This window comes from Gossypium hirsutum, chromosome A10 (genome assembly GCF_007990345.1).
Source record: "Gossypium hirsutum isolate 1008001.06 chromosome A10, Gossypium_hirsutum_v2.1, whole genome shotgun sequence".
NCBI classification, from domain to species: Eukaryota; Viridiplantae; Streptophyta; class Magnoliopsida; order Malvales; family Malvaceae; genus Gossypium; species Gossypium hirsutum.
In genome coordinates, this window is record NC_053433.1 from 104,224,393 (window position 1) to 104,249,195 (window position 24,803).

Here is a 24,803-nt window from a genome sequence, read left to right on the forward strand (position 1 = left end):
TGCACCTAGGGGTATAACAGTAATTTTCCATACATAGGGGTATTATAGTAATTTAGCTACTTTTAGGGTTTTCATGCATATCCTAACTATTTACGTACTATCAGAACACTTACCGCACATACTGAATTGGGCTCGTTGGCCCATGAACCCGATCTTTGGCCCATTAAGCCCAAATTATCAAAATGTACGAAATCGCGCGTACTGCAGTTTATTACTTTAGATTACCAAATATACAAACCCAACTATCTTACGAGCATTCGCACACTTGCAAATTCCCAAAATACTGACTTTTCGGCATTTCGGCATTTCGGCTTTTGTCAATCTAGTCTATGAGAGGGTGTCAGTTACACACCTGTTTGCGACGATATGCTGACGAGATCCACACACGAACCGCCTACAATTGGATTACTAACACGTTAATCTAACTATTCAAATACAAACTACGTATTAACCCCTTACAATATTCGGCCAACCACACCTACAGATCATAGTAAGCTTATAAGAAATCAATAAGCAACTCATTAACAAATTTTTGTCAATGTTTACCACATAATCATAATTTCACTGCAAGCTGTCTTCCTGAGCAACAGTCACTAAATTATTTATAACTGGAGCTACGAAACTCCAAATCAAGTTCCGTTAATTTTTCTTGAAAATAGACTCATATATCTTCTATCCATAAAATTTTCAGAATTTTTGGTTTAGCCAATCAATACCAGATTTTTCTCAAAGTTTCCCATGTTTCACTGTTTGACTAATCTGACCACTCTTCATTACGAATCAAATTTCTCATTGTACAGAATTCAAAATATGTTCTTGTTTATTTCATTAGAAACTAGACTCAATAAGCTTTAATTACATAATTTATGCAGCTTCTAACTCATCTCCCCCAATTTATGGTGATTTTCCAAAGTCACGTTACTGCTGCTGTCCCAAGCAGATTTATTACCAAATCACTCTTTCACACCTAACTTGCATGCTTGTTATTTAAACATGTATATCACCAATCAATCATCACATATCTATGATTTTACTTAAGTATAATCTCCATTTCATCATTTTAAAGCACAACATGTTAGCCGATTTTTCCCTTTAGCATCTAAGGCACATGCATGCTCATTTGTTTGGCTCAACTTCACCTATCTTCCATTTTTCATCAAAAGAACATGAAACAACAACCATTTCCTTCATTTTAATTCATGACTAAATGCTCACAGCACAACTAAAAATCAAAATATACTTCAAGAGTTAAGGTAGAATCAAGAAGAACTCATGAACCTCAAAATAGAAGTAAGGTACCAAGAACTTACCTTCAATTTTCCTCTCCTAATGACCGAATACTCAAGAGCTTTCTCCTCTCCTTTCTCTTCTCTAACTTTCAGCTATGATGAACAAATATGGACAAAACTTTGTTCTTTTCACCCCTTTTTCTTTTAATAAAATTTCATAATTCATTCATTTAATTCTTTAATACAAAAGACATGAAATTCTTATCATGAAACATTTACCTAACCCATTATCATGAAACATTTACCTAACCCATTATCATGGAACATTTACCTAACCTATTTTCATGAAACATTTACCTAACCCATTATCATGGAACATTTACCTAACCTATTATCATGGAACATTTACCTAACCTATTATCAATTTGTATCAATTTGTACCATAAATTATGGATATCAAGTGTACATTTTGTCTACAACAACATGATGACCAGCCACTACATGTAAAATGGGAGGTTTGTCATGCAAATCCTCCTATTTTGCACTCCTATTTATTTGGCCACTTCAATTTAGCCTATAGCATTTTCAAACATTTTCACATAGGTCCTATTTCAGAATTTCACCCCCTTTTTCTTATGGAACAAAAATTAACTAAAATTGTCGGGTTCTATCTTAAGCTTGGGCTTTCTAGAGGCCCACTAACATAATTAAACCTATGCCAACATTCACAGGATTCTCGAAAATTGGGGCGTTACAGTTCAAACCCTTATTCCTGAATTAAAGGTCTCCCTTGTGACTCTAGAAAATATTTATCCATATTGGCATTATGAAATCCAATAGGGTTGGAAACACGAGGGGTTTCCTAAACAGGAGTTCTTGGGTTCTTACGTGGAGGCATTCTTGTTAGAGTCTATAAGAAAAATAATCAAGACATCCAATAGAGCAGTAAGAGAAGATTGATAATATTTAAACCTCAACTCTTGTTGAACTCGTTTGCATTTCCTCTTGGTGTTTGTTGATGTTGACTTCTTCTGATGGAGCTTCTTGAATTAGAAATAAGGGATTAGAAACTTAGGTTTTAAGGAGAAGAAGGGTTTTGGAGGCTAAGGGTTTTGAAGAGGTTTTACAGGAGTTTAAGTGTTTAGAATGATGTTGGTTTAAGTTAGAAATGTATTTTTATGTTTAAAAGAGTGTTTTTAGGATTAAAAATCGAGTGACATAAGGATTATTTCGTCGGGTTGTGCGATTAGGTTGGGTCGACCTTGCAAAAAAATTGTCGCAACATCCCTGACAGACTGTGTAAGTCGCGACACTAGGGTTCGTTGTCGTGACACCTGGGTTCATTTTCGCGACTATAACACCTAAAAAAAGGGCCTAGGAGTTTTTGGGGTAATTTAGAAATTTTAACATTGGAGTGTTTTAAATTTTGTGACATGATTTATCGATAATGTTTTTTACTATGATTTTTAAAAAAACTAAATCAATTTTTGAAAAAGAGTTTTAAGACCTTCAATTTTGAAAATTGGACTGATTTGTAAAAGAGTCAAAATTATGAGTTTTTAAGAGACAATTAAACCAAATTCTAAACTTCAACCTGATACTTCCCCCACCTACATAAATTTCACGTTAGTTTCTTCTGATCCCATTCTTGTTGCCATCCCTTTGTTTTCCCATTCCAAACTCTAGTCTTTTGATTTCCATCATCCTTACAACATTAAACCTCCATAATACTTCAAGAAAAACACTCCAAAACACCATAGATTCCCTCATTGTCAAGCTTGTGAGTTTTTCAGGTTTTCGATCAAACGCTCGATTTTTTGTCAAATAAGGTAACGATTCATCTTCTCATTAGTTTTAAATGTTATTTAGTCTTTAAAACAAAATTTTTAGCCATTAAATTGCATGTTTTAAATAAAAGCCAAAAATTGGGTCTTAATGGTGAATTTTGGGATTTTGCATAAAAATGTGGTTTCAAAGTGTTTTCAACTTGTTTTAATATGTTTAGAAGGTTTCTAAACATACTTTACGTTTCGTTAAAGAATTCTTGATTTTTAATGAATTTTCGAAAAATAGGCATAAAACATGTCGAAAAAGTCGATATTATAAATTGAGTATTTTATTGTAGTTTAAAGGTTGGGAATTAGTTGTAGGTGAATTATAAGATGAACAAAATTGGTTTTAGGCGAAAAGATTGAGTATAGACTAAGATATTTGAGTTTTAAGTTTGCTATGTTAAATGTTTCGGTTACATGAGAACTTAGTTTTGGCTTATGTTTTTGGATTACTTGTGGTGAGTTCTTAGCTGATTATTGAATGCATTGTTGTGTGAATTGTTGTGTGAAGTTTCAGATTTGATAGGACCTTTTACGAGTAGAGATAAAGGCAAGGAAAAGCTGGTTTGAGCTTTCAGCTTTTCAACGAAAACGTAATTGGTGAGTGTTTGGAATTGCTACTCGTAGACATGAGCCATGTGTTAATTGAGAATTTAGTAGTAGTCTAAACCACTACTCTAAATTTCGAGTGTAATTTTTCTTGTATCTGTACCAGAGGTGATCATGGATTGGGCTACCTGGCCTGGCCCGAAGGCCCATTTAAAAAATAGAATGGTTCGGGTAAAAATGTAGGCCCAAAATATGGGTTTGGGCAAAAAATGAGGCCCGATTAGAAAACGGGCTGAGCCTCAGTTAAAATTTTTTTGGCCCGGGCCCGACCCGGCCCGGTTCGAATTATATACTAAATAATTTTATTTTTTTATTTTTAATCATATTCATTTTTTTTCAATTTTAATATAACCATTTTTATTATATTTTCAATTTATGTATTGATTTAAGAATTATTTTAGTCTCATTTTTTATTTGTTTCTTATTTTAATATTTGTTTTTATATTTTTAAATATATTTGATTTATTATATTTTTAATTTTTTTATTTAATGAAATAAGCTAAAAAAATAATATGGGCCGGGCCAGGCTGGGCTGGGCTTAACAATTTTCTTTTGGGCTGGGCTTGGACAAATTTTCAGGCTCATATTTCGGTTCGGGCTGGGCCGGGCCCGTGCCTAGAAAACGAGCTTAAAATTTTTTCTGGGCTCGGCCCGAACCTGGCCCATGATCACCTCTAATCTATACTCATTTTGTGGTTTTGTGCTTATGTGATTATGAAATTGTGCATGGTAATGAGAAGCTCAAACATGTGATATGTGGATATGGTGACTGTTGTGAAAAGTGCAAATGTATACATGATATATAAATTTGTTAAATGATAGTGATAGTGTTTTGCAAAAGATGTTAACATGCAGTGATAGTGCACGGATAATCAGTAAGTGATATGTGATTGTTTTTTCAGATATTTTGGCCTTGTAATCTTGAAACTGTTGGATATAGTTGGCATGCCATAGAATTGTGAGTACTCACCTATACATACAGTGATTTTGGGGTGTTGAGGCCCTGGAATATGTTGGAGGGATAAGGGAATGTGAGCTAAGCTCCATTCAACGGGACATGTGAGAGGAAATAAGGAGAGTGTTAGCTTTATGCTACACTTTTGGGACATGTTTGACTCTATGAGTCTATATTTGGTGTGTTGGAGATCCGTGTATCCTATGAGTGATGACAAAGCTCGTTATATGTTTCATAACGCGCCAATCTAGTATATTATATGTAACTATGTTGAACATGTTTTATACTTAATGGAGTATGCGCTATATCGCCAATCTATCATATTAAATGTAATTGTGTGGAACATGTTTTATGCTTAATGGAGTATGTGCTATATTGCAAATTTATCATTATATGTGATTTGAGAGAACAGTGATATATGGTTGTTTAAGTATGTGTGTTACATGATATATGTTTGCATGAATATGTAAATGCTATGTAGAAGAACCAGTAGATAAAGCATGGTTAGGTACTCTACAACACTAGACATAGGACTATTGTAATTGTACTTAAATGGTTTTCTTGAGGATGCATGATGGTATGTGTGTGATGTGGTCATTTTAATCATTCATTGAGCTTGTTAAGCTCACTTACTCCGTTTTTTACCCATTGCAAATTAGTTGCATACCAGTGTGAGTGGTGTGGTTTTCCGAGAGGTGATCCAGGCCAGTTTTGTGTTATTCTGTAGGTATTCTTTATTTACTTACATTTTAGGGAAAAGAAACTGTGGTAGACTTGTTTATAGACATGTTCTCTTCTAGATATTTCTAGATATTTTGTTGGTTATAGCTTTTGTTTATGAGGTTTAAGAGTTATGATTATGCTTAGGTTATAAACATTAATGATGTCATGGCGTTTCTAGCTCGGACACATTTTTGATGTTTTGAACTATCAAAATTTAGCTATTGGTTAATTATTTGTCTAAGTATATGATGTATGATGTTTAGAAATTAAATGGGAATAGATTATTTGCTTATGTATGCTGCATTTTTTAGGTCTGAAGCAGAGGTATCGATATTTGTATTGTAAAATTGATACCACTGTGTTCTAAAACATGGGGGAAGTTAGATTAGAGATTTGATATCGATACCTTTGCTTGAGTATCGATACTCGAGGTCCAAATATCGATATTTCATGACAGGTATCGACAATTTTCGAGACTTTGGGATTTTAGTCGAGAAACAGAATGCAAGTTTAGTATCGATTTTCCAAGTGGTATTGATACCACCTAGGGAAAATATCAATACCCCAAGTGTCAGTATCGATACCTATGGACAAGTTTTGGAAATTTCATTAACTGGACCTTACTCATGTTTAAGTATTATTATACGACTATTTGAGGAATGGTTAGCATGTAACTTTGATAACTAACAAATATTATTGACTTAAAACCTATACGAATGATAATAAGAAAGACGGTTCTTTTAGATTGGACTTTCACTCGTAGTATATGACATGAGACGGTGGTGTGGCATCCTGTATTTGGGCTTGGCGACCAGGCCGGGTATAGGGTGTTACAGCGACACACCCTGTAGTTTTAGAATTCTTGAGAAACTGTATTCTGTATCGCGACAGGTTAATGATGTCGCAATATCAGGTTGATTTTTGAACTTCTTTGTTACTGCCCACGATGTTGCGATACAAAATTGTCTGTGTCGTGACGTTGACCTTGTTTCTCAAATTTCCGATCTTCAGGATGCTTCAAGTGCTTTGTTAAACCTATCTTTAACCCACCTGTAATACATTAACAACTTAGTTAGCAGAGTATTCAGTTAGTACAGTTAGTAATAATCAAATGATGGAAAAATGTTAGGTCTTGCTGTCGGACTCGTCCGTCTTTTCACAATTGATTCCCCCCAAAAGAATTAGTGCCTAATTAAATCGGTGTTTAATAAGTCATTACACAAGCTCCATAAAAAGACTTATTTGAGATCATAATTAAGCTTTCCTCTTAAATATCGGTTTGATATTCAAACTTGTACAAATAACACTTTGTCTTTGAACGTAGTTTAAATTTTGGGCAAACTACATTAGTTGTCCTTAAGCTTTATTAATATTACATTTTGGTCATTCAATTTTCAAAAGTTATGCAATAGTCAATAATATTATTAAATTGTTACATTTTTGTCACCCATTGTTAACTTTCATTAAAAAAAAAGTAATGTTGTACCTTAATTCAAATTGTTAATAGCTAAATTAGTCCTTGAGCTATAGTTAAAAAATTATTTTGATATTAAATTTTTTTAACAATAATTGTAATTTTTTAAATATTTAAAATAAATAAATAAATCATATAAAAAATCATTTACAACATGAAAAAACAAAAAAAAAATTGCATCTAATTTTTCATATCCAATCTCATCAAAAATCATAGCATTTGAACTTTTACAGAAACTTTCAAACTAAATTCCATTTGCTTTCCATCGTTGATGAACACCTTCAATCAAGTCAACAACTTCACGTTGTTTAACCCCGAAATTGATTTGCCAATTTTATTTTGTTTTATTTTGTTCTCAAAGTCCTAAGATCCTTAACAAAATATATCTCAATGCAAGATTTGGATTCCACTATTAGATTGATTATTGCTATTCGAGTTTTCAAGAACACAATTTGGGCTTGCAACATTGTTTTCATTCTTGAGAATCGTAAAAACTTCAACCAACAATGACCTATTTGTAAGATTTTCCTAATAATTATGAAAAAAAGAAAGAAAAAAAATTAAGAAAAAAGAGAGCGATAGAAGAGCAAAATATTCTATTATATTGTTTGGTTCTTTGGTAAATTTCAATTTTTTGGAATTTGAGATTTTTTCTTTTAATTTATATTACGCAACACCCTACTTCTTTTCTAAATTCATAATTTCTTTTCTAGTTACTATTTCAATTTTGTAATTTTGGATTTTTAAAATTTATAATATAAGGTACTTTTCTTCTTCTCCAAACTCATTATTTCCTTTGTCAAATTTCAAGTCAAGGATTACTTTCAGTTGTAAATAAAACACACACACATATATATAAATATATATATTATTTTTAATGATTTGAAAAGAGCGGAGCTGATGCTGATCCACATGAAAAAGAGAAAAAAAAAAAGGTAAAGAAAGATGAAAATGAAGAAAGCATAAAACAACAAAGCAAATAAAAAAAATAATCAAAATGAATGAGTACTTAATTTTTTTTTTGTAAAAGTTCAACAATTATGATTTTTGATGATTTTGGATATGAAAAAAATTAGCTGAAAATTTTTTTATTTTTCCATGTGGCAACTGATTTTTTATATGAATTATTTTATTTATTTTTAAGACTTTTTAAATTTTTTTTACAATAATTGTTAAGAAAAATTTTAAAATATCAAAAATATTTTTTTAATTATAGTTTAGGGATCAAATTAGTTATTAATCCTTTGAATTAAAGTGTAGTGTTATTTTCTAAACTGAAGTTAACTGCCAAGTGACAAGCATGTAACAATTTAATAACATTAAATGTAACTTTTGAAAGTTGAGTGATCGAAATGTAATTTTAAATAAAGTTTAGGGATAGATGATGTAGTTTACCCTTAAACTTTTCAATATAAAAAAAAAAGAAAAGGTTAGAACTTTTCAAAAAGCTGAATTTGGCAAAAGCGTGGAAAATTCAAAATCAAAGGCCCAAAGGGAATTGTGTGTAGAGGAAACACCTTTGAGCCCACCGTCCATTTCCCACCAGTTTGCGCCCCATTGTTCTCTTCAGAGTTCAGATTCTGCCTCGACGATTTCGTTTTCATATTTCAACAATTATGCCAGGTTTGCGCCCTTGAATTTCCTTCACTCTTTTGTTACTTGCTACAAGCTGCAAAACCCAACATGCCTTGTTGTATTTCTTTTGAAGAAAAAGATGGTCAAGGCTGGTTAATGCCAAAACGAAGATGAACTTTTATAGTTTATTTGTTTTTCTTGAAAAGGGTATGCCAAAGTCTCGTGCTTACTTTCTTCCTATTGGGTATATTTGGTGAAAAAAATGGTTGGAATTGAATAGAACTAATATTTGGTTACTAGGAAGGTTGAGTTGGAATAAAGAGTGAATTTTTTTATTAGTGGAAGTAAATTGGGAGTGCTAGGGAAAACACTCAGATTCCTGTTGTTGAATTATAGCAGGTGAATTGCTGATGGAGACTTCAATATCTAGTTCAATTGAAACCGGCTTAGTTTATGTATCTGAACTTGGGAAACGAGATTCTTTATGTGACTGGATGCCTGGAAATGGAAATTGGCAGGTATCTCCTAAATTGAATGATACTTGTCAGAGTGGATGCAAAGAGGCTGAGTATTCATGCCCTCCTTTGCCAAGATCTGGTTCTCAACACTCATCGATGAGTGTTCTGTCTGAAGTTCCTGTGCCTGCTTTTGTTTTCAGTAGGAGGAAGAAACGGCAAGGCAGCAGCGGCATTGGTTCTGCTTCTGTTGTCAACTGTTGTGCGGAGGCCCCAGTGACTTCAAAGAGAAGTGGGGCTTGTCTTTCTGTTGTCAGCTCTGATGCTTTTTCAGTGGCAACATTGGAGCGAAATGAATTTTCTCATGGGGAACATAGAAATGTAGCTGTTGGAGATACCGTGATGCCTCTTGCATGCAATAGAGAGCCTCACGGTTTAAAGTATGAATCTGCTAATGGATGTTCTGCCATGGACGACCGTAGTTCTGATGATGTACATAAAACTGTTATGCTGAAAACCATAGATGTGGACAGTATAAATGATAGTTGTTCATCATCGAAGTCAAATATGGATACTTTATTAGCTTCCACAAAACGTGAGATGGATGAAAATGGTGAGTGCACCTCCTCTAGTGTAATAGGTGCTGAAGTTTTAAGGGAAGATCTATATGAAAAAGGTATGTGCCTCCCTGTACTTCAGAAGCCAGAGAATGTTGAGGAAGTTGGGCCATCTAGGGCTCGTGCTATTGAGGAAATTGGTACTAGTGGGGGTAGTAGTTGTTCTAGGTTATGCAAAATTTGTGACCGTTTGGGAACAGCACAAAAGATGCTAATTTGTGATAATTGTGAAGAGGCATTTCATGTACGTTGCTGCAGACAGAAGATAAAGAAACCACCGGTTGATGAGTGGTATTGTATGTCGTGTATGAAACAGAAGCGAATAGTGCTGAAGGAGACTCTTGCAAGAAGGTCTTCTAGTATCACTGGTGGAATGGGCAAAGAAAGAGATGTATCATCTAAATGGGAAGTCAGTCCAATAGAATTAATGTTGAGAGATGCTGAGCCTTATACAACTAGTGTTCGAATTGGCAAGGGTTTTCAAGCAGAAGTTCCTGACTGGTCAGGTCCAATTGATATGTATGTTCCATGAACTATTTATTTTTTAATTAATTGTCTATATGGAATGCATTACTTTATAGGCTCTCTAATTGGGTGCATAGGAAAACATAGATATGAATGATGCTCTTTTCTATTTGAGGTTTTATTTATGTTATGTTCCCAAATGTTTATAACTACGTTGTCCTTTGTGACATATGAAAATCTGTCTGAAGCACAAGGTAGTCAAAAGTACTATTTGATGCTTATAATATATGAGGAGCTTAAAGGAGAGCTTGCTAATAGGTTATATTGATTATAAACAATTATCTATTTTGTAAGAAAAATCCTAGGCATAGATTCTGTCTTGACCTAGAGACAAGACATAAAATTTGACTTTAGTAGCAGGCTAATTGTATTGACCTTGAAGAAACCAGTGCCAACTATCTTTCTTTCTATTACACTGATAGGCTTTCTTTGATCACTTGTCATGTTTCCCATCTAATTGATGTATATTTCACACATGGAAAAAGAAATTCCACTTTTCATCATAGAACAGATCACCACTAAGTTGATGTCATCTTGCCTAAGTGTCTTTCTTTACTGAAGAAGTCAGAATCTAGAATTCCAATTTATGAAATTTAGCTAGGAACTGTTATGGTGTCCCATATAATATATAGGTAGACTAATCTTCTCATTAACCTTCCTTCTCGAAGATGTTTTATAAGTTCTTTCCAAGGCTCTTTTAATGAGTTAAAAGTATATTCTGATAGAAAGCGCACTGCTTTAACCACCGCTTTATTTTGGAATCCTGCATACATTTCATAATCAGTGGGTGAAATAGAATTGATAATTTTCAGCTTAGGGAAAGTTAGTCTTTTTGAAAAATATAGGTGCTAGAGTGCTTTCTCGATCCACAAGTGTTGTCCTTCATAAATAGTTTCTTGTTATACTATGCAGTGATGTTGATACCATTGGTGAACCCCTAAACTTGGATCCTTCAGAATATACTTATTACCACGTAAGGCTTTGATATATGTCTAGGTTAACATTGCCATTTTGCAGACAAGTAACAGTATGGTTTGAGGGGAATTGACATGTCTTTCTTTGTAGGAAAAGAATTCAAACAAATCATCTAAATTAAGCTTAAAAGGGAACTGGCTTCAATGCCAAGAATTCGTAGCAGGCAAAGGAGGCAGTAAAGGAACCATCTGTGGAAAGTGGCGCAGGTATAGTCTGTTCGCTTCAATATTTTTCTTTCTTTCTTGCCATTTATGTTAGCACAAGTTGATATTTTTGAAAACTCATGGCATTTTTTTTGTATGGAACAACAATCAGTTTATTTCTGATTAACTTGGAGATGAATTATTATGAAACTTAGAATGATATCAGTTCTTTATGTCTGAAAGCTTGAACGCTGGACAAAGGGAGCCATATCCTGAACTGAACATGTTGCATTATGATAAATGTTGATACCATTGATCCTTTAGTTGAAAATGGCAAAAAATTGTCAACGTACGAAGAATGAACTCGAATAGAATTCAGACAAGGATATATGTCCATATATCACTCTCCTTTTCATTATCATACGCTTAATGGTTAGTAGATGATACTATTTCTCATAGTAAAAGTTGAAATTAAGGAGATGGAAGTTCTGCATACCTTATTTCATATCAGTTTAACTGGTCAACTGTACATGCCTAATATATTGTTGATAATGATGATTTTGGATAAAGATGATTAAATTGTTCTGAAGAGCCAGAAGACTTCAGTTCAAAATTGCCAACTTACTAAGAATGAATCTTGATGGCTCAGCATAGCACATTTCTTGTCAGATGATTGGTCAATGCTGTACACTTAAGATATTGTTGATAATGATAATTGTGGATAAAGAAGATGAAATTGTGCTGAAGAGCTAGAGGAATTTGGTTCAAACTACATACTAGGCATTACATAGATGAGCTATCGATATTTTCTACTTCATTGCTAGTAACTTAACATGCTTATAAGTTTAAAGTCTCTTTCTTGGTGTTCTTTTCTTCTTGTATCACACATGCAAGATTTTTAACATTTTAAGTTCTTGCTTTATAGGGCTCCGCTTTTTGAAGTCCAAACTGATGATTGGGAGTGCTTCTGCTCTGTGCAATGGGATCCATCCCATGCTGATTGTTCTGTACCTCAGGTGATAACCCTTTTAGCGTCTTTAATTTTCCTATGTCCTTTGCTCTGGATTGCTACCTTCAGGTTATGGTACCTGACTTAGGAATTTATATTAATATGGGATATCTTCATGGAGCAGTAATCGGTTTAGAACTTTATTTGGTTCTTCCTGATATGGAAAACTAGTCTGGGTCTGGGACTCAATCCAAAATGTTTCATTGGATGCTCAAACTTAAAGGTTGATCATGTTTGATGTGTCATCAATTTGCAGCTATTTTAATGCAACTCTTTTTTTCAATGTAGATGTCTATACAAGACTCAAATATAATGCCTCACCATCTTAAAAAATCTTTGGTTGTAGTCCATTGATCTGTCTGAAACAGAATCTGCTGTTTCGTATAAGTGGTAGTTTTATATGAAGTGCATGGCATATTGACTGCAACCACTTCTTTACCCCTCTCTTCTTATCACACTGATTCCCTGGTCAAGGTTTTACAACTATGGTATATGCTCCCTATTGTGTCTGGCTCTTTTATAATAAACATATAACTCGAGAAAAAAAATTCAATTTTAGTCTGTCATAATTGTTACAAGTCCGACATTTTACTCTAATCAAACTTGCTGTATTTATTCTACCAGGAGCTGGAAACCGATCAAGTTTTGAAGCAACTCAAGTATATTGAGTTGGTATGTACCATTGTGCTCATTTACTTCACTAATTACTCAATGCAGTTTGTTTTTTTTTGTTGTTGTTGTACTCAATATTTGAATATCAAATAATGCTGGAAGGAGGGTTACAGAAGCCTTGAGCTATGTTTGCAATTTGGGGCTAGCCCAAGGGATAAGAGTGGAGTGTGGTTGTGGTAAAGATCATAGGTTTGAGGCTACTTGTTGCAGAAACCAAGAGGAGTCACTTAGGAGACAGCATGGAATTTATGTTAATTAAACTATTAGATATGGGGGATTTAGAATTAATAGTTGTTCTAAGGAGACTACAGAACCTCTGAAACTAGGCTACTTGTTGAAAGGGATTGTACTTCTGTTTTAGTCTCATAATTTTCCTTTTGCCTAAAGTATAAATAGCAAGTTGAAAGATTCAGTTTAAGATTATTCAAGTTTGGGAGTTTGGACTACAAGTAGTTGTACTGGTTTAGTAGAATTGATGCCATCATCGGTTAAGTTTTGAGTTTGCTGATCCTAACTATTATTTTTCAGTTGGACCATTTCATTTATTAGTAATTGGTTGTAGGCTGGATTCTTACAAGTTATTAGAGCTCGTGTTGTTTGTTGCCTAGTTTGTTACAATTCCTTCTTTTTTTTCCTTGTATCTGTTATCTATGTGGAAGGCCTCATCTAGTTGACTTGTTATTATCGTCTCTTAGATGATGTGTTGTAATCTCACATTAGTCAAATATGAAGCTTGCTGTAGCTGTTATCCGAGGTGTAGCCTTTTGACCTATTACTAATTGATTTTAGGTTGAATCATTAGCGCCTAAGAAATAAGAACTAAATTCACACAGTAACTCTCAAGAGCCACTCCTTTAAAATCCCTGCTTATTTATTTTGTAGGTTGAACTTAGTCTCTCCATAATATGCACCATAAAACCCTGTAGAACTGCAAATATTAAAAACTGTACGAAATGCCAAATTTGTTAATTTGTTCTCTTTTCACAGAGAAAATGGAAGAAAAAAGAAAGAAACTCCCGCAGCAAGTTAGATTTTGTCCTTGACATTAGGATCATGTATGCCCAAAGGATCTGTATTTTACAGAGAAACGAGGCTTGGATGGGTGAAACAAAAACTTGGGGCGGAATAAAATGTGATTTTATTCTACCAAATTTCTCGGACAACTGTTATTTAATTGTGTTGTTATTAATTCATTATTTATATGGCTTTGGACATGCCTTGAGCCTAGAATCAAAGCACTCTTACTTCTTGCATAGGACATTATAGGAATTCAGGATAGTTCTAAAACTCTGTAGTCTTTAATTTGTTTTAGTTGCTTAGGAGGCGATTTTAACATTTCACATCCTTTGCAGTTGAGTCCTCGACAATCAGCTAAGCGGCAAAAATTGAATCAGACCAAAAACTGCACTCCACAAAATGGTGAGGGTGAAACAAGAAATGCACAAAGTTAGGTTGCCTGGCGGTAGTAAATTTTTACGGATTACCTGTACACCTTACCTTCACAAGATATTGTACATTTAGTAGTCATTACAAACCGATGGTCGCAGTTTTGCAACTAGATAATTCTTCCTTCAGCAGTTGAACTCACTTCCTATTGTACTGTATTGAAGAGAATCATCAATTAAGAGTAGCATTTTGGGCATTGTCTTCATTCTTCAATTTCAATTCTCTAATTGTTTTGATGTATGATATATATAGTTTGCATTGTTAGAATTGAATATATCTACTTCCTCATTAAAGTAGAAATGAAAACATTAATTGCTGCACATATCATTTATCACGAACATAATACCTTTTCCTACCACTTACCATCTTTTCAATATATATATTTATACTTGTAATCCTAGTGGAGATATCTCTAAGGCTTTACTCTCCAGTTCAATACAACCCTCATTGAATTCTATGGTTTCTCTTTTGTAGACATATTTACTTGATGCCCAAAGAAAGGCCCCTAAGTTAAGGGTTGATATGACCAAAAGGAACCCATAGTAGTAATCTAAATGAGAGTCATTCAAGTTGTCACCAATCCAGCTTTTGCCATTTCCTCTGCCTGTAATTTTATCCACCACTGTTACTAAAAAGCTGTTTAAGAAGTTCCCAACACCAATTCCACTGGTGAAAAATGTTGTCCCTAGGCTTTGCATGTCTTCTGGTGACTGGTCATAGAAAAATTCTAGCAGTCCAATGGCATTAAACACATCAGCAATCCCTAGCAGTACATATTGAGGCAACAGGCAGAATATGCTCATCGGGACAGTTTCCTTAGGTCCCATGATCTGATGCATTCTTATGGCATGCATTCTTCGAACCTCGACTGCGTATGCTATAGCAATGGCGGCAATTTGGATGACAAATCCAATGCCGAGCCTTTGAAGAAGAGTTATTCCTCTAGGATTTCCGGTTTTTCGACGCATGAATGGTACAAAATAGCAGTCGTACATTGGTACGGAGAGGAGCATGGAGAATGTGACAAAGCTCCCAAGTGAAGCTGCTGGGATTTGAAAGCTTGAACCTAAGCTTCTGTCCATGGTGGTGCCTTGTTTCACAAATAATGTGTTTATTTGAGCCCATATTGTGCTGGGGATTAAGGTTACTAGCCATATTAAAAGCATTCCAAGAACAAGCTTGGTTCCTTCCACTTGAGTTACAGTGCAAGGTGGCTTACTTGAGTTGCCATCTTTCACTGCTGCCTTGTCCAAGAATCTGCAAACACAAATGAATGAAAACGCCATCAAAATAAGATGATTTCATAGGCCATGTTAACTTATTGCATTGCAATGCAATTACGGAATCCACCACACTTTCCACAACTCATTTGTCTGGTTTTGTTGATAAATCCATGTGGTGGGGCCAGCTGGGCGCACCATTTCACTGTAATGTTAACCCCCCCACCCATATTCATCAGAAACCAACTTGGTCCCTCCACCCTCAACAGATTATGGCCATTGATCGTTAAAGGTATCTAAAAAGGAGTGCTAAAACAATTTCACGTGGAAGGAATTTATTAACCAAATGGCCATCAAATTCTGCACAATAAGCCCCACTTTGGCATTTGGCACTGGAGATTTTCTAGCTCTGCATATGAATTCATTGTTTTAAGTCGAATATTCGGTAGTTACATTATGCCTGGTCTTTTCTAAAGTCAAGTCAGGTTAGACCCCAAATGTGAAAAAAAACTCTTTTGACAACTATTTTCTCGGTTTATAAAACTTGAAACTGAGATCTTACTTAAGGGATACCGAGTTGCTTACTACGGGGTCTAACAACATTGGTAGCTATGTACATGACTTTGCAGGCCCCATTGCACCTGTTTCTAGCACCATGGATTTAAAGCACTTTGCACTTTGGAATCTTGTACTAATTCAAACTGACCATGCACTTAAACAGATTCCATGCTTTTTTGTTTTATGTTATCTCATAACAGTGGAAAATTTGATACTACAGTTGAATGTTACAGTGGGAAAACTCACCTGAAAATAGGAGTGTAATGGACTTGCCTTTTCCCACTGTTGATGTACTGTTGAGGCTCATGTTCATGAAGCTGAGATGGGTGGTTAGGGACCTGAAGTTTTCGATTCCAAAAGGCGATAATGGGGACTTGAATAAGGTCCCTAGCAGGACTTTTAGTCTTCTTCACTTTGTGTCTGTAAATTGGGGTCCCAAGATAAAACACAAAGAGTGAGAAGAGGAGACCAACTGTTGGGATGCCATAGCCAAGTCCCCAACCCAAGTTTTCTTGAATGTAAACAAGGGCAAGAGTGGCAACCAAGGCACCCAAGAAAGAGCTAAACATCCACCAATTGAAGAAGGAGACTTTGTGCTCCTTTTCTTGGGGATTGAAATCGTCAAACTGGTCTGCCCCAAAGGTTGATATGTTGGGTTTTGTTCCCCCTGCTCCTATGGCTATGGTGTAAAGTGATGTATAGAAAAACACTATTTGTAGAGTTGAGGCCTTGTTACAAATACCATCTGTGCAAGTCGGCCTCAGTGATTTCATTGAAACTGTTGTTGTCAGCAATATCATTCCCTGTTTCACATTTCACCATGACATTAATCAACTGAGTTAAATGCATCAATGCAACGTATTTTAAAATGAAAGAAATTAAAGGGAAAAGTAAAAAACTCATGTTCACAAGTATTAAATAATGCACCATTCATTGTTTAATGAGTACATGCAAGTCAAATCAAGTTCCCTCTAGCACTAGGAACAATTTTCTGTACTTATCAAATGAATACAAATTAATTCATGTCGGTTCTCATTCTAATGGTCAATTATTCAATGAATTTAAATACTAGAATAGAATAGTGTCCTAATATTAAGAGCAAAAAGAAAAAGAAGACAAGACGGAATCTTCTATTGTGGCTCTAATGAAAATCATTTATGCTTTGTTGGAGAACAAATTATAAAGCAGTGGCTAATATGAATGTTAGTGAAGGCTAGTAAATAACTTAGTATTCATTGGACCCACAATAACTAACAAAAAGATGACTGAACCCAATTTGCCTTCTGATAGTAGGTATCTAGAAATATGGTCCAAACAAATGTTACGACCTCCTTGGTGGATGAAGATATAGTGAATATAAACCTCATCATTAGCTAAGATACATTTTGGATTTATGTGACCTTGGAGAGTGCCTTTCTGATCAGAGTCAAACATGGTTTTAATCGTCACCGGCTCAAGTGGTGTTAACTATGATTGGAGATGTAAGGAATATTATCATGATGAATTGGAATGAATATCGAAGAGGGAAAGAAATGAAATAATTGGTGATTTACCACGACATAGATGAGAGATGAAACGGTGAAAGTCCAGAAACGACCCAAGTAAGTATCTGCAATGTATGCTCCGATAATTGGTGTAATCCAGACCGATCCTGACCAGTTATTCACATTTCTAACAGATGAAACTGTATCTTCATGAAGTTGGGTGGTCAAGTAGTTCACTAAGTTTGAAGCTATTCCATAGAAAGCCATCCTTTCAAATGCTTCATATCCTGTTCACACATAAACATTACGTATTAGACTTCAAGCAGAATACACGACTGAAGAAACATAAAATCAAATACCATAAGAACATTTCATTTTTGTGGTAATTTTCTGTCAAGAATAAAACTTAGTCACCAGACAACAGCTATTGACGAATCTACTTTTGTATGATAAACTGTTTGGCAAGGAAATGCAAATGAGCAAACAAGGGGAAAATACTAGTTGAAAATAGGATCAGGTTTATCGTGCTTGCAGACATAATGGATTCTATGATAATCCACTATGAAATGAACTAAGTTAGAAGGGAAAAGGGTGACGGTTTCTTACCAACAAGGAAAGCACAGGCTCTCCATTTTCCAGTTTTAGAGGCAAGCACGGGACGGCCACGAAGATCAACAGTGCCATCTTGGGTATAACCTTTGGTTTCCATTAGATTAGAGAAGCTATAGAGGAATGGTGGAAGCAGTGAAGCAAGATAATAATAATAAGACGAAGAAGACGACTTGGTTCAGCTTATTATAAGCAAAAGGTATAGTGAAAGCTTTCACTCGCTCTAATTTCTAAACACACAACGTCAAAGCCTGCCCTTTATATAGAAAGCTGGGTTATGGTTTACAAAATATAAAATATTTTTATCTATATTAAATTTAACATTTAAAATTTTGAGTTAATTTTACTTTTCATATTTATTTTATAGTTTATATTAATGGTTCATAATTGTTCTTTTCAATAACGTTGTCTTCAAAATTCGAATTATATCTCCTCTGTGTTTTACCATTAGATGTTCATTAGATCACAATATATTACGAGTGAATATACATATTAATTAATTATTTGATAAATATTTTTATTTTAGATACTTAATGTATGTAACCATTATAAAAATAATTAAAATATACAAAACATGATAATAAAAAATAACAAAGCAACATTAAAGTAATTCTACAATGTTAAAAAAAAATTTATTTGCACAACTTTAAAAGATGAAGATGTTGTAAACCCATACTTTTTACTATTTTAGCTTTTTTTTTATGTATATAAAATTGATATAAATAAATTTATATTATCAATGCATTAAATAATATTATTTTGAAACTTAAAATAAATTAGGATAATTTACATTAGTAGCCACTAAACTATGGTTTTTTTTTGGTCACCTAATTATTTAAAGTTACAAAATAGTCACCCAATTATTAATAATTTTTTTTAGTCATCTAACTTTGAAAAGTTACAAAATGGTCACTCAACTATTCAATTTTTTCTTTTTTGTCACCAACTTACTAATGTAAAAACCAAAAAACCCAAAATAATAATAATTAATAATATATATAATAATTTATATAGAAAATAGAGTTTAGGTTTTATCTTTTAAAATTTTCAAATTATATTTATTTTAATTTATAGATTAAATATTAGATTGAGGATATTATATTGTATTTATTAATTTTGTTATTAAATTATTATTCTAATGTTAATTTAATAATCTTTTTAAAAAAATATCAATTTAATAATAAATATTATTTTTGTCTATGCAAAAGTTTAATAGTAAATATTATTTTCCTTACTCTTGGTATGTAGTAGGGGTGAAGTAAGAAAATATTTTTAGGGGCCGAAATTAAATTATAATTTTTATGATAGTAAAAGTGCAATTTCAAAATTTTAATAGTCTATATCTTTATAATTTTTAAAGGATTAAATCAAAATTTTATCATTTTTAGGGGGGCAACGTACAATTTTACCTGTACTAATTTAAAATTTTAAAAATCTTAAAAGGCCTAAATGAAAAATTTTCCATTTTAAGGGGGCCCCTGCCCCTAAATTCGCCCCTGGTATATAATAACTTTAAAACTCGTGACTTGAACTTACTCTAATAGATACCTTAATAAATCAATTTTTTTTTCTAAACTTATATATATATATATCATAGATTTCTATATATAAAGGTAATACTAATAAAAAGGAGATGCATCAACATTCAATGATTAGGTATTTTTATTCAGTAGCAAAAAATCACTAAGAAAAAAGTTTAAAATTTCATTTTATTTTAATTTAGATTTTAATTATGATTTGAAGTTAATAATAAATGTTAATTTTGTTACTTGAAAAGTTTTTTTAAATTTGTGTTTATATATTTATACTCTTTATTAACGTTTTTTATTCAATTAGCGTCATTCATCAAATCGGACTTCAATCTAGTTAGAAAATTACCAAAAATTATTTTATTTGCTAAGTAAGTTATATAATTATTTGAGTATTTTTGTATCTTTATATTTTTATAAATCAATAAAAATTATTCATAATGAATTTTGAACCAAAGATACCATGCATATAAAACATTTTCATTTACCATTTGAACTAAATCAAATTTTTGTTTTTATACGAAACTTTAATAAATATATTTGTTATATATATTTTTATAAAATTGTGTATCTATAATATTTATTAAACTTTTTATTGTGTTGGTGTTATTCACCAATCGGGTCTCAACTCAGTTAGGGACTACCAAAAAATCATTTAATTTGCAAAGCAAGTTACATAATTATGTGGATATTTTTGTCTTTATATATTTTTATAAATCAATAAATATTTATCAATAATGAGATTAGAAATAGGGACACAATGCATATTATGTTGGATAAAACATGTTAGCGAACAAATATAATTATAAATATTTATATTAAATACAATATCTAAATAAATAATATAAACAAATATTTATATTTATGTAAAACACCATATTTAAAATAAAACAAATTAAATAAATATTTATATTTATATTTATTTAAAACATCAGATTTGAAAACAATTAAATAAACAAGATTTTTTGAGAAAACGAGAAATGGAATAAGGGAATCGAGTTTTATTAGATGTTGAGGCCTGTTTTCACAGTTTCTTTAAGACAGATTCGACCGCTCCTATGGTACTTGGAAAAATGTTGGTCGTCTGTCTCCCAGGTTACAACTACAAATTGATCGCGGCAGTAGTACCTCTGCAGTGATTAACAAACAAACGTTGTCTTCTTCTATTACTGAAACATTTGAAAATTTGGAGAGAAACAGAAAAGTGTTTTTTAGGGTGAAATAAATTCGTTGTGTGTCTCTAAAGCTTTTATAGGCATTCAATATAATAAAGCTACAAATCTGCATTAAAGGAGCCTTTAAATCAATTTGAATAAAATCAAATCAAATAGAAAATTAATCTGATTGGAATAAAATCAAATCGATATATTTGTCCTTTTAAAACAAATTTTGTATAATATTGCCAAGAAAAATAAAATACGTATATTAGACTAAAATATCCACAAGCCTTGATATTTTGCGTTGCCCATGTTATGCAAGTCACCCCGAACTCTAATAGATTTAGCTTTGCACCCCTTTTTTGTGTAAGGAAAATCATTAGTTTAGTCATTCAATAATTAACAAGTTGATTTATATATATATACAAGTTCCACACTTGATTCCAAATCAATGTGAAACTAATGCTTTTCATTTTCCTCAACATAATTCACGAGTAGCTTACTTTGAGCATCAATTTCTCATTCATCATTCCAGCATTTTGAGCATATGATATACTGTTGTAAAGGTCTCATGGAGTAAAATATAAAAACCGTAATTTTCTGATTCAGCTCTCTGCCTTTACCAATCGAGAATATGCCTCAAAGTTTCCAAAAATTATATTTTTTTCAACATATTAAACATTTTTATTTACCATTTGAACTAAAACAATTTTTCAACTTTATATGAAACTTTAATAAATGTATTTTTATGTAAATTTTTGTATATTAAGATTCTAATTTTTCATTTTAACATCGTATATATTTCACATGTTACTATTAATTAGTTCTAAACAATACTTTTTATCATTTATTGTATGTTGTTTTTAAACACACGTCCGTGTTTTAAATACGTGATTTCCATACATATACGCGTGTGATAAGATTTCTAGTAAAAATAATGTTGTTGATTTAGTGTCACAAATTAACTCGACACCAATTTAGGATTAATGCCAAAACAACGATAAACTATATTCATTTAGTATTCCTAATATGATGTGTTTTTGTGTTTAAATTTCATTTTTCTTACAATTTAATCTTTTTTTTCATTTTAATATTGAACATATTTCATATGTTACTATTAATTAGTTCCAAACGATACTTTTTATTATTTATTATATGTTGTTTTTAAACACACGTCTTTTTATTATTTATTATATGTTGTTTTTAAACACAAGCCTTTGTTCTAAATACGTGATTTCCACATGTATATAGTTGTGATAATATTTTTAGTATTAATAATGTTGTTGATTTAATGTCACAAATTAACACAACACCAACTCAGGGTTGATGACAAAACAATGATAAATAATTGTATTCATTTAGTATTCTTAATCTGATGTATTTTTGTGTTTAAATTTAATTTTACTTACAATTTAATCTAATTTTTTTTATTTTAATATTGTACATATTTTATGTCTTATTATTAATTAGCTCCAAGTAATATGTTTCATTATTTATTGTATATTATTTTTAAACATACCACTGTATTTTAAATATGTGATTTTCACATGCATACGCATGTGATAAAATTTTTAGTATATATTATAGATTGTGTTAATCTACTATTTGCCCCCAAAGTTACACCCAATTATTACTTTGGTGCTTAAATTTTTTTTTTATCAATTTGGTACCTGAAATTTTCAAATGTCAAGCATGTTACCCCATTTGTTGTTGTCGTTACCCAAAAAAAATGTGACATGCTAGAAACCCACCATATCACCCAATTTTCTTTTTTTCTTTTTTTTTTTTACGAACTAAATGCAAAGAACTAGAAAAAAAATGCTAAAAATTCATAAAATAATAAAAAATTTGGAAAAATCTCAAATTTCTAAAAAATCATGAAAGATTATAAAACTTTTCTTAAATTTAGAAAACATACTTATCTTTAAAAAAAAACATAAAATACAAACAATAATGAAAGTTCAAAAAGGAAAAAGAATCATTAAAATTATGATACATAAATAACTATACTACATTTTAATGGTGGTAACTATAACGGGGATTTTTAAAATGAGAATAAAAATTAATTTAGTTATTATCAAAATAAATGGTTTTAGTTTTTAAATTTTGTATTTATCTTATCTGATTAAAATAAAACCAACAACACCCAATCTTTTTCTTTTCTTTTCTCTGTGTACTTAAAGTTGAAAAAAATTTTGAATTATTTTTACTGTCAAATTTAAAATTCGTAGCCAACATCTACCCCCTTAATAGACCTATAGAATGCAGAAGATTAATTACTCGGCTTGCTCTGGTAGATACCTTGAGAAATAAAAAAAATTAATTTTTTCGGAGAAAAAAATTGAAAAGGAAAACAAGAGATCAAGATTATTATAAGATTAAAAAATTTGTGTATTAGGATTTTTTTTTCTTGATTGAAAAAATTGGTACCGTTTTATTCTTAAAAAAATTAGGATTTTTTCTTGGTTGATTCAAGTACTCAAAGAATTTCAAGTATAAAAATTTAAAATTTACCCCACTTTCTTGTGATATGCTTGAAATTCTTTAGTAATTGAAATCAGACAAGAAAAATAATCCCAAATTTTTTAGAATGAAATGGTCGACCATTTCTTTCAATCAAGAAAAATAAATACCTAATACCCAAATTGATTAATATTAATAACACCTAATCTCTTGCTTTCATTCCAATTTTTTTGCTCAAAAAAAAAATCTGAAATCATGTTACGGAGAAAAAAAAAAAGGGAAATATTGGGTATTGTTAGTTTTATTTTAGTAAGGTAAGATAAATACAACTTCTAAGATTTAGAACCACTTAATTTAATCTAATGGTTAAGATTATCATAATTTTAATTTAAATTTTTTTAACTATAATGCCACCCTTTCTAATCACTTGAATGTTTTTATATATATTTTTAGAAATTAAATTAAATTAATGGATATCTAAATATCTATATTACAATTTACTCACAAATTCTTTAAATTTGAAATACCTCCATTAGTGATGATCCTTTGACTATTTTTTATTTGATTAATTATCACTAATATCTTAATTACTGGATAATTGATAAACTATTTCTCCATTAAATTAAATTATTTATTGTTTTCTTTTTCTTTACCTTCCTGTTTTTCTTGCACACCATGTTTCCATTTTCTTTCTTCCATTTGTTGATCTGCCACTTTGGTGTCGATCTTTGTCTTAAATGGGCACTTGAAATCATTGAGAGGGACGAAATTAAAAGAGGATGGGTTTGAAGTGGGAAAAAGGGATTTGTAAAGATTGTAACTTTAAGGGAAAATTTTGGAGCTGGTTTTTTTTTTTTTGGAAAAAGTGGAGTAAATTTTGAAGAGCTGTGTTAAATTTTGGGTTTTTTTTTTAATTCTGAGTATTGTTAATATATTTGAAATTTGATTATTTTAAATTTAAATACTATTGAGTTTGATTAATTTACAAACAGTTGAAATTTTTTTATTTAGTTAATTTAAAATTTAAAGAATTATGAGTTGGTTGCAATCGAAAATTTTTAGAGTTAAATACAAGGTTATTATTTAGCATTTGAAGGGCATTATCTTGAATTACATTTTAGTCTTTACTTATTTAATATTTTAATATTTTAATTGATTCAAACGAAATTAAAGTAAATCTGAAATTAATTTAAACAAACTTTCAAGTTCAATTAATATAATAATAGTTTACTATTAGTTACTTTATAGAATTGAGATCATAGTTTATTTTTTAAAATAAGTGACATAATTGTTTTTTATGACAACATAAATTTTAAAAAGAAATTTTTTAAAAAATTTAAAAAATTCTAGGTTAAAAAAAGTACTGTACATATATGTATATCTATATTTAAGGTGAGTGTTCGATCGAATCGAATGAAAAAATTTCGAGTTAATCAAGTTGACGAATTCTATTTTATTATCCTAACTCGATTTGAAATTTTCTCGAATCGAGTCGAGTGAGATGAAATTCAAATCAAATAGAATCGAATATATTTGTTCAAATT

At 31.6% G+C, this 24,803-nt stretch overlaps 2 protein-coding genes and 1 long non-coding RNA gene across 4 annotated transcripts; 2 read left to right on the top strand and 1 right to left on the bottom strand.

Annotated features, from left to right (window-relative positions):
* Positions 1-2,696: 2,696 nt before the first annotated feature.
* Positions 2,697-4,958, top strand: LOC107895946 (uncharacterized). Its single transcript, XR_001683526.2, has 3 exons — positions 2,697-3,058; positions 3,573-3,661; positions 4,573-4,958. It is a non-coding gene; the product is annotated as an uncharacterized lncRNA (long non-coding RNA).
* A 3,304-nt stretch (positions 4,959-8,262) lies between these two features.
* LOC107896430 (uncharacterized) lies at positions 8,263-14,435 on the top strand. 2 transcript variants are annotated; one of them, XM_016821596.2, is made up of 7 exons: positions 8,263-8,445; positions 8,794-9,988; positions 10,907-10,967; positions 11,060-11,175; positions 12,038-12,128; positions 12,746-12,793; positions 14,146-14,435. In XM_016821596.2, exons 1-7 carry the CDS (start codon positions 8,439-8,441, stop codon positions 14,242-14,244), a joined length of 1,617 nt encoding a protein of 538 aa, XP_016677085.1. In that variant the 5' UTR covers positions 8,263-8,438; the 3' UTR covers positions 14,245-14,435. The 2 variants fall into 2 exon arrangements, with proteins under 2 accessions (XP_016677085.1, XP_016677086.1); XM_016821597.2 differs by having other exon boundaries at positions 8,797-9,988.
* A 104-nt stretch (positions 14,436-14,539) lies between these two features.
* On the bottom strand, positions 14,540-18,349 carry LOC107896429 (protein NRT1/ PTR FAMILY 5.1). Its single transcript, XM_016821595.2, has 4 exons — positions 18,108-18,349; positions 17,571-17,788; positions 16,264-16,820; positions 14,540-15,496 (listed from the first exon to the last, which is right to left on the bottom strand). Exons 1-4 carry the CDS (start codon positions 18,208-18,210, stop codon positions 14,623-14,625), a joined length of 1,752 nt encoding a protein of 583 aa, XP_016677084.1. The 5' UTR covers positions 18,211-18,349; the 3' UTR covers positions 14,540-14,622.
* Positions 18,350-24,803: the final 6,454 nt, after the last annotated feature.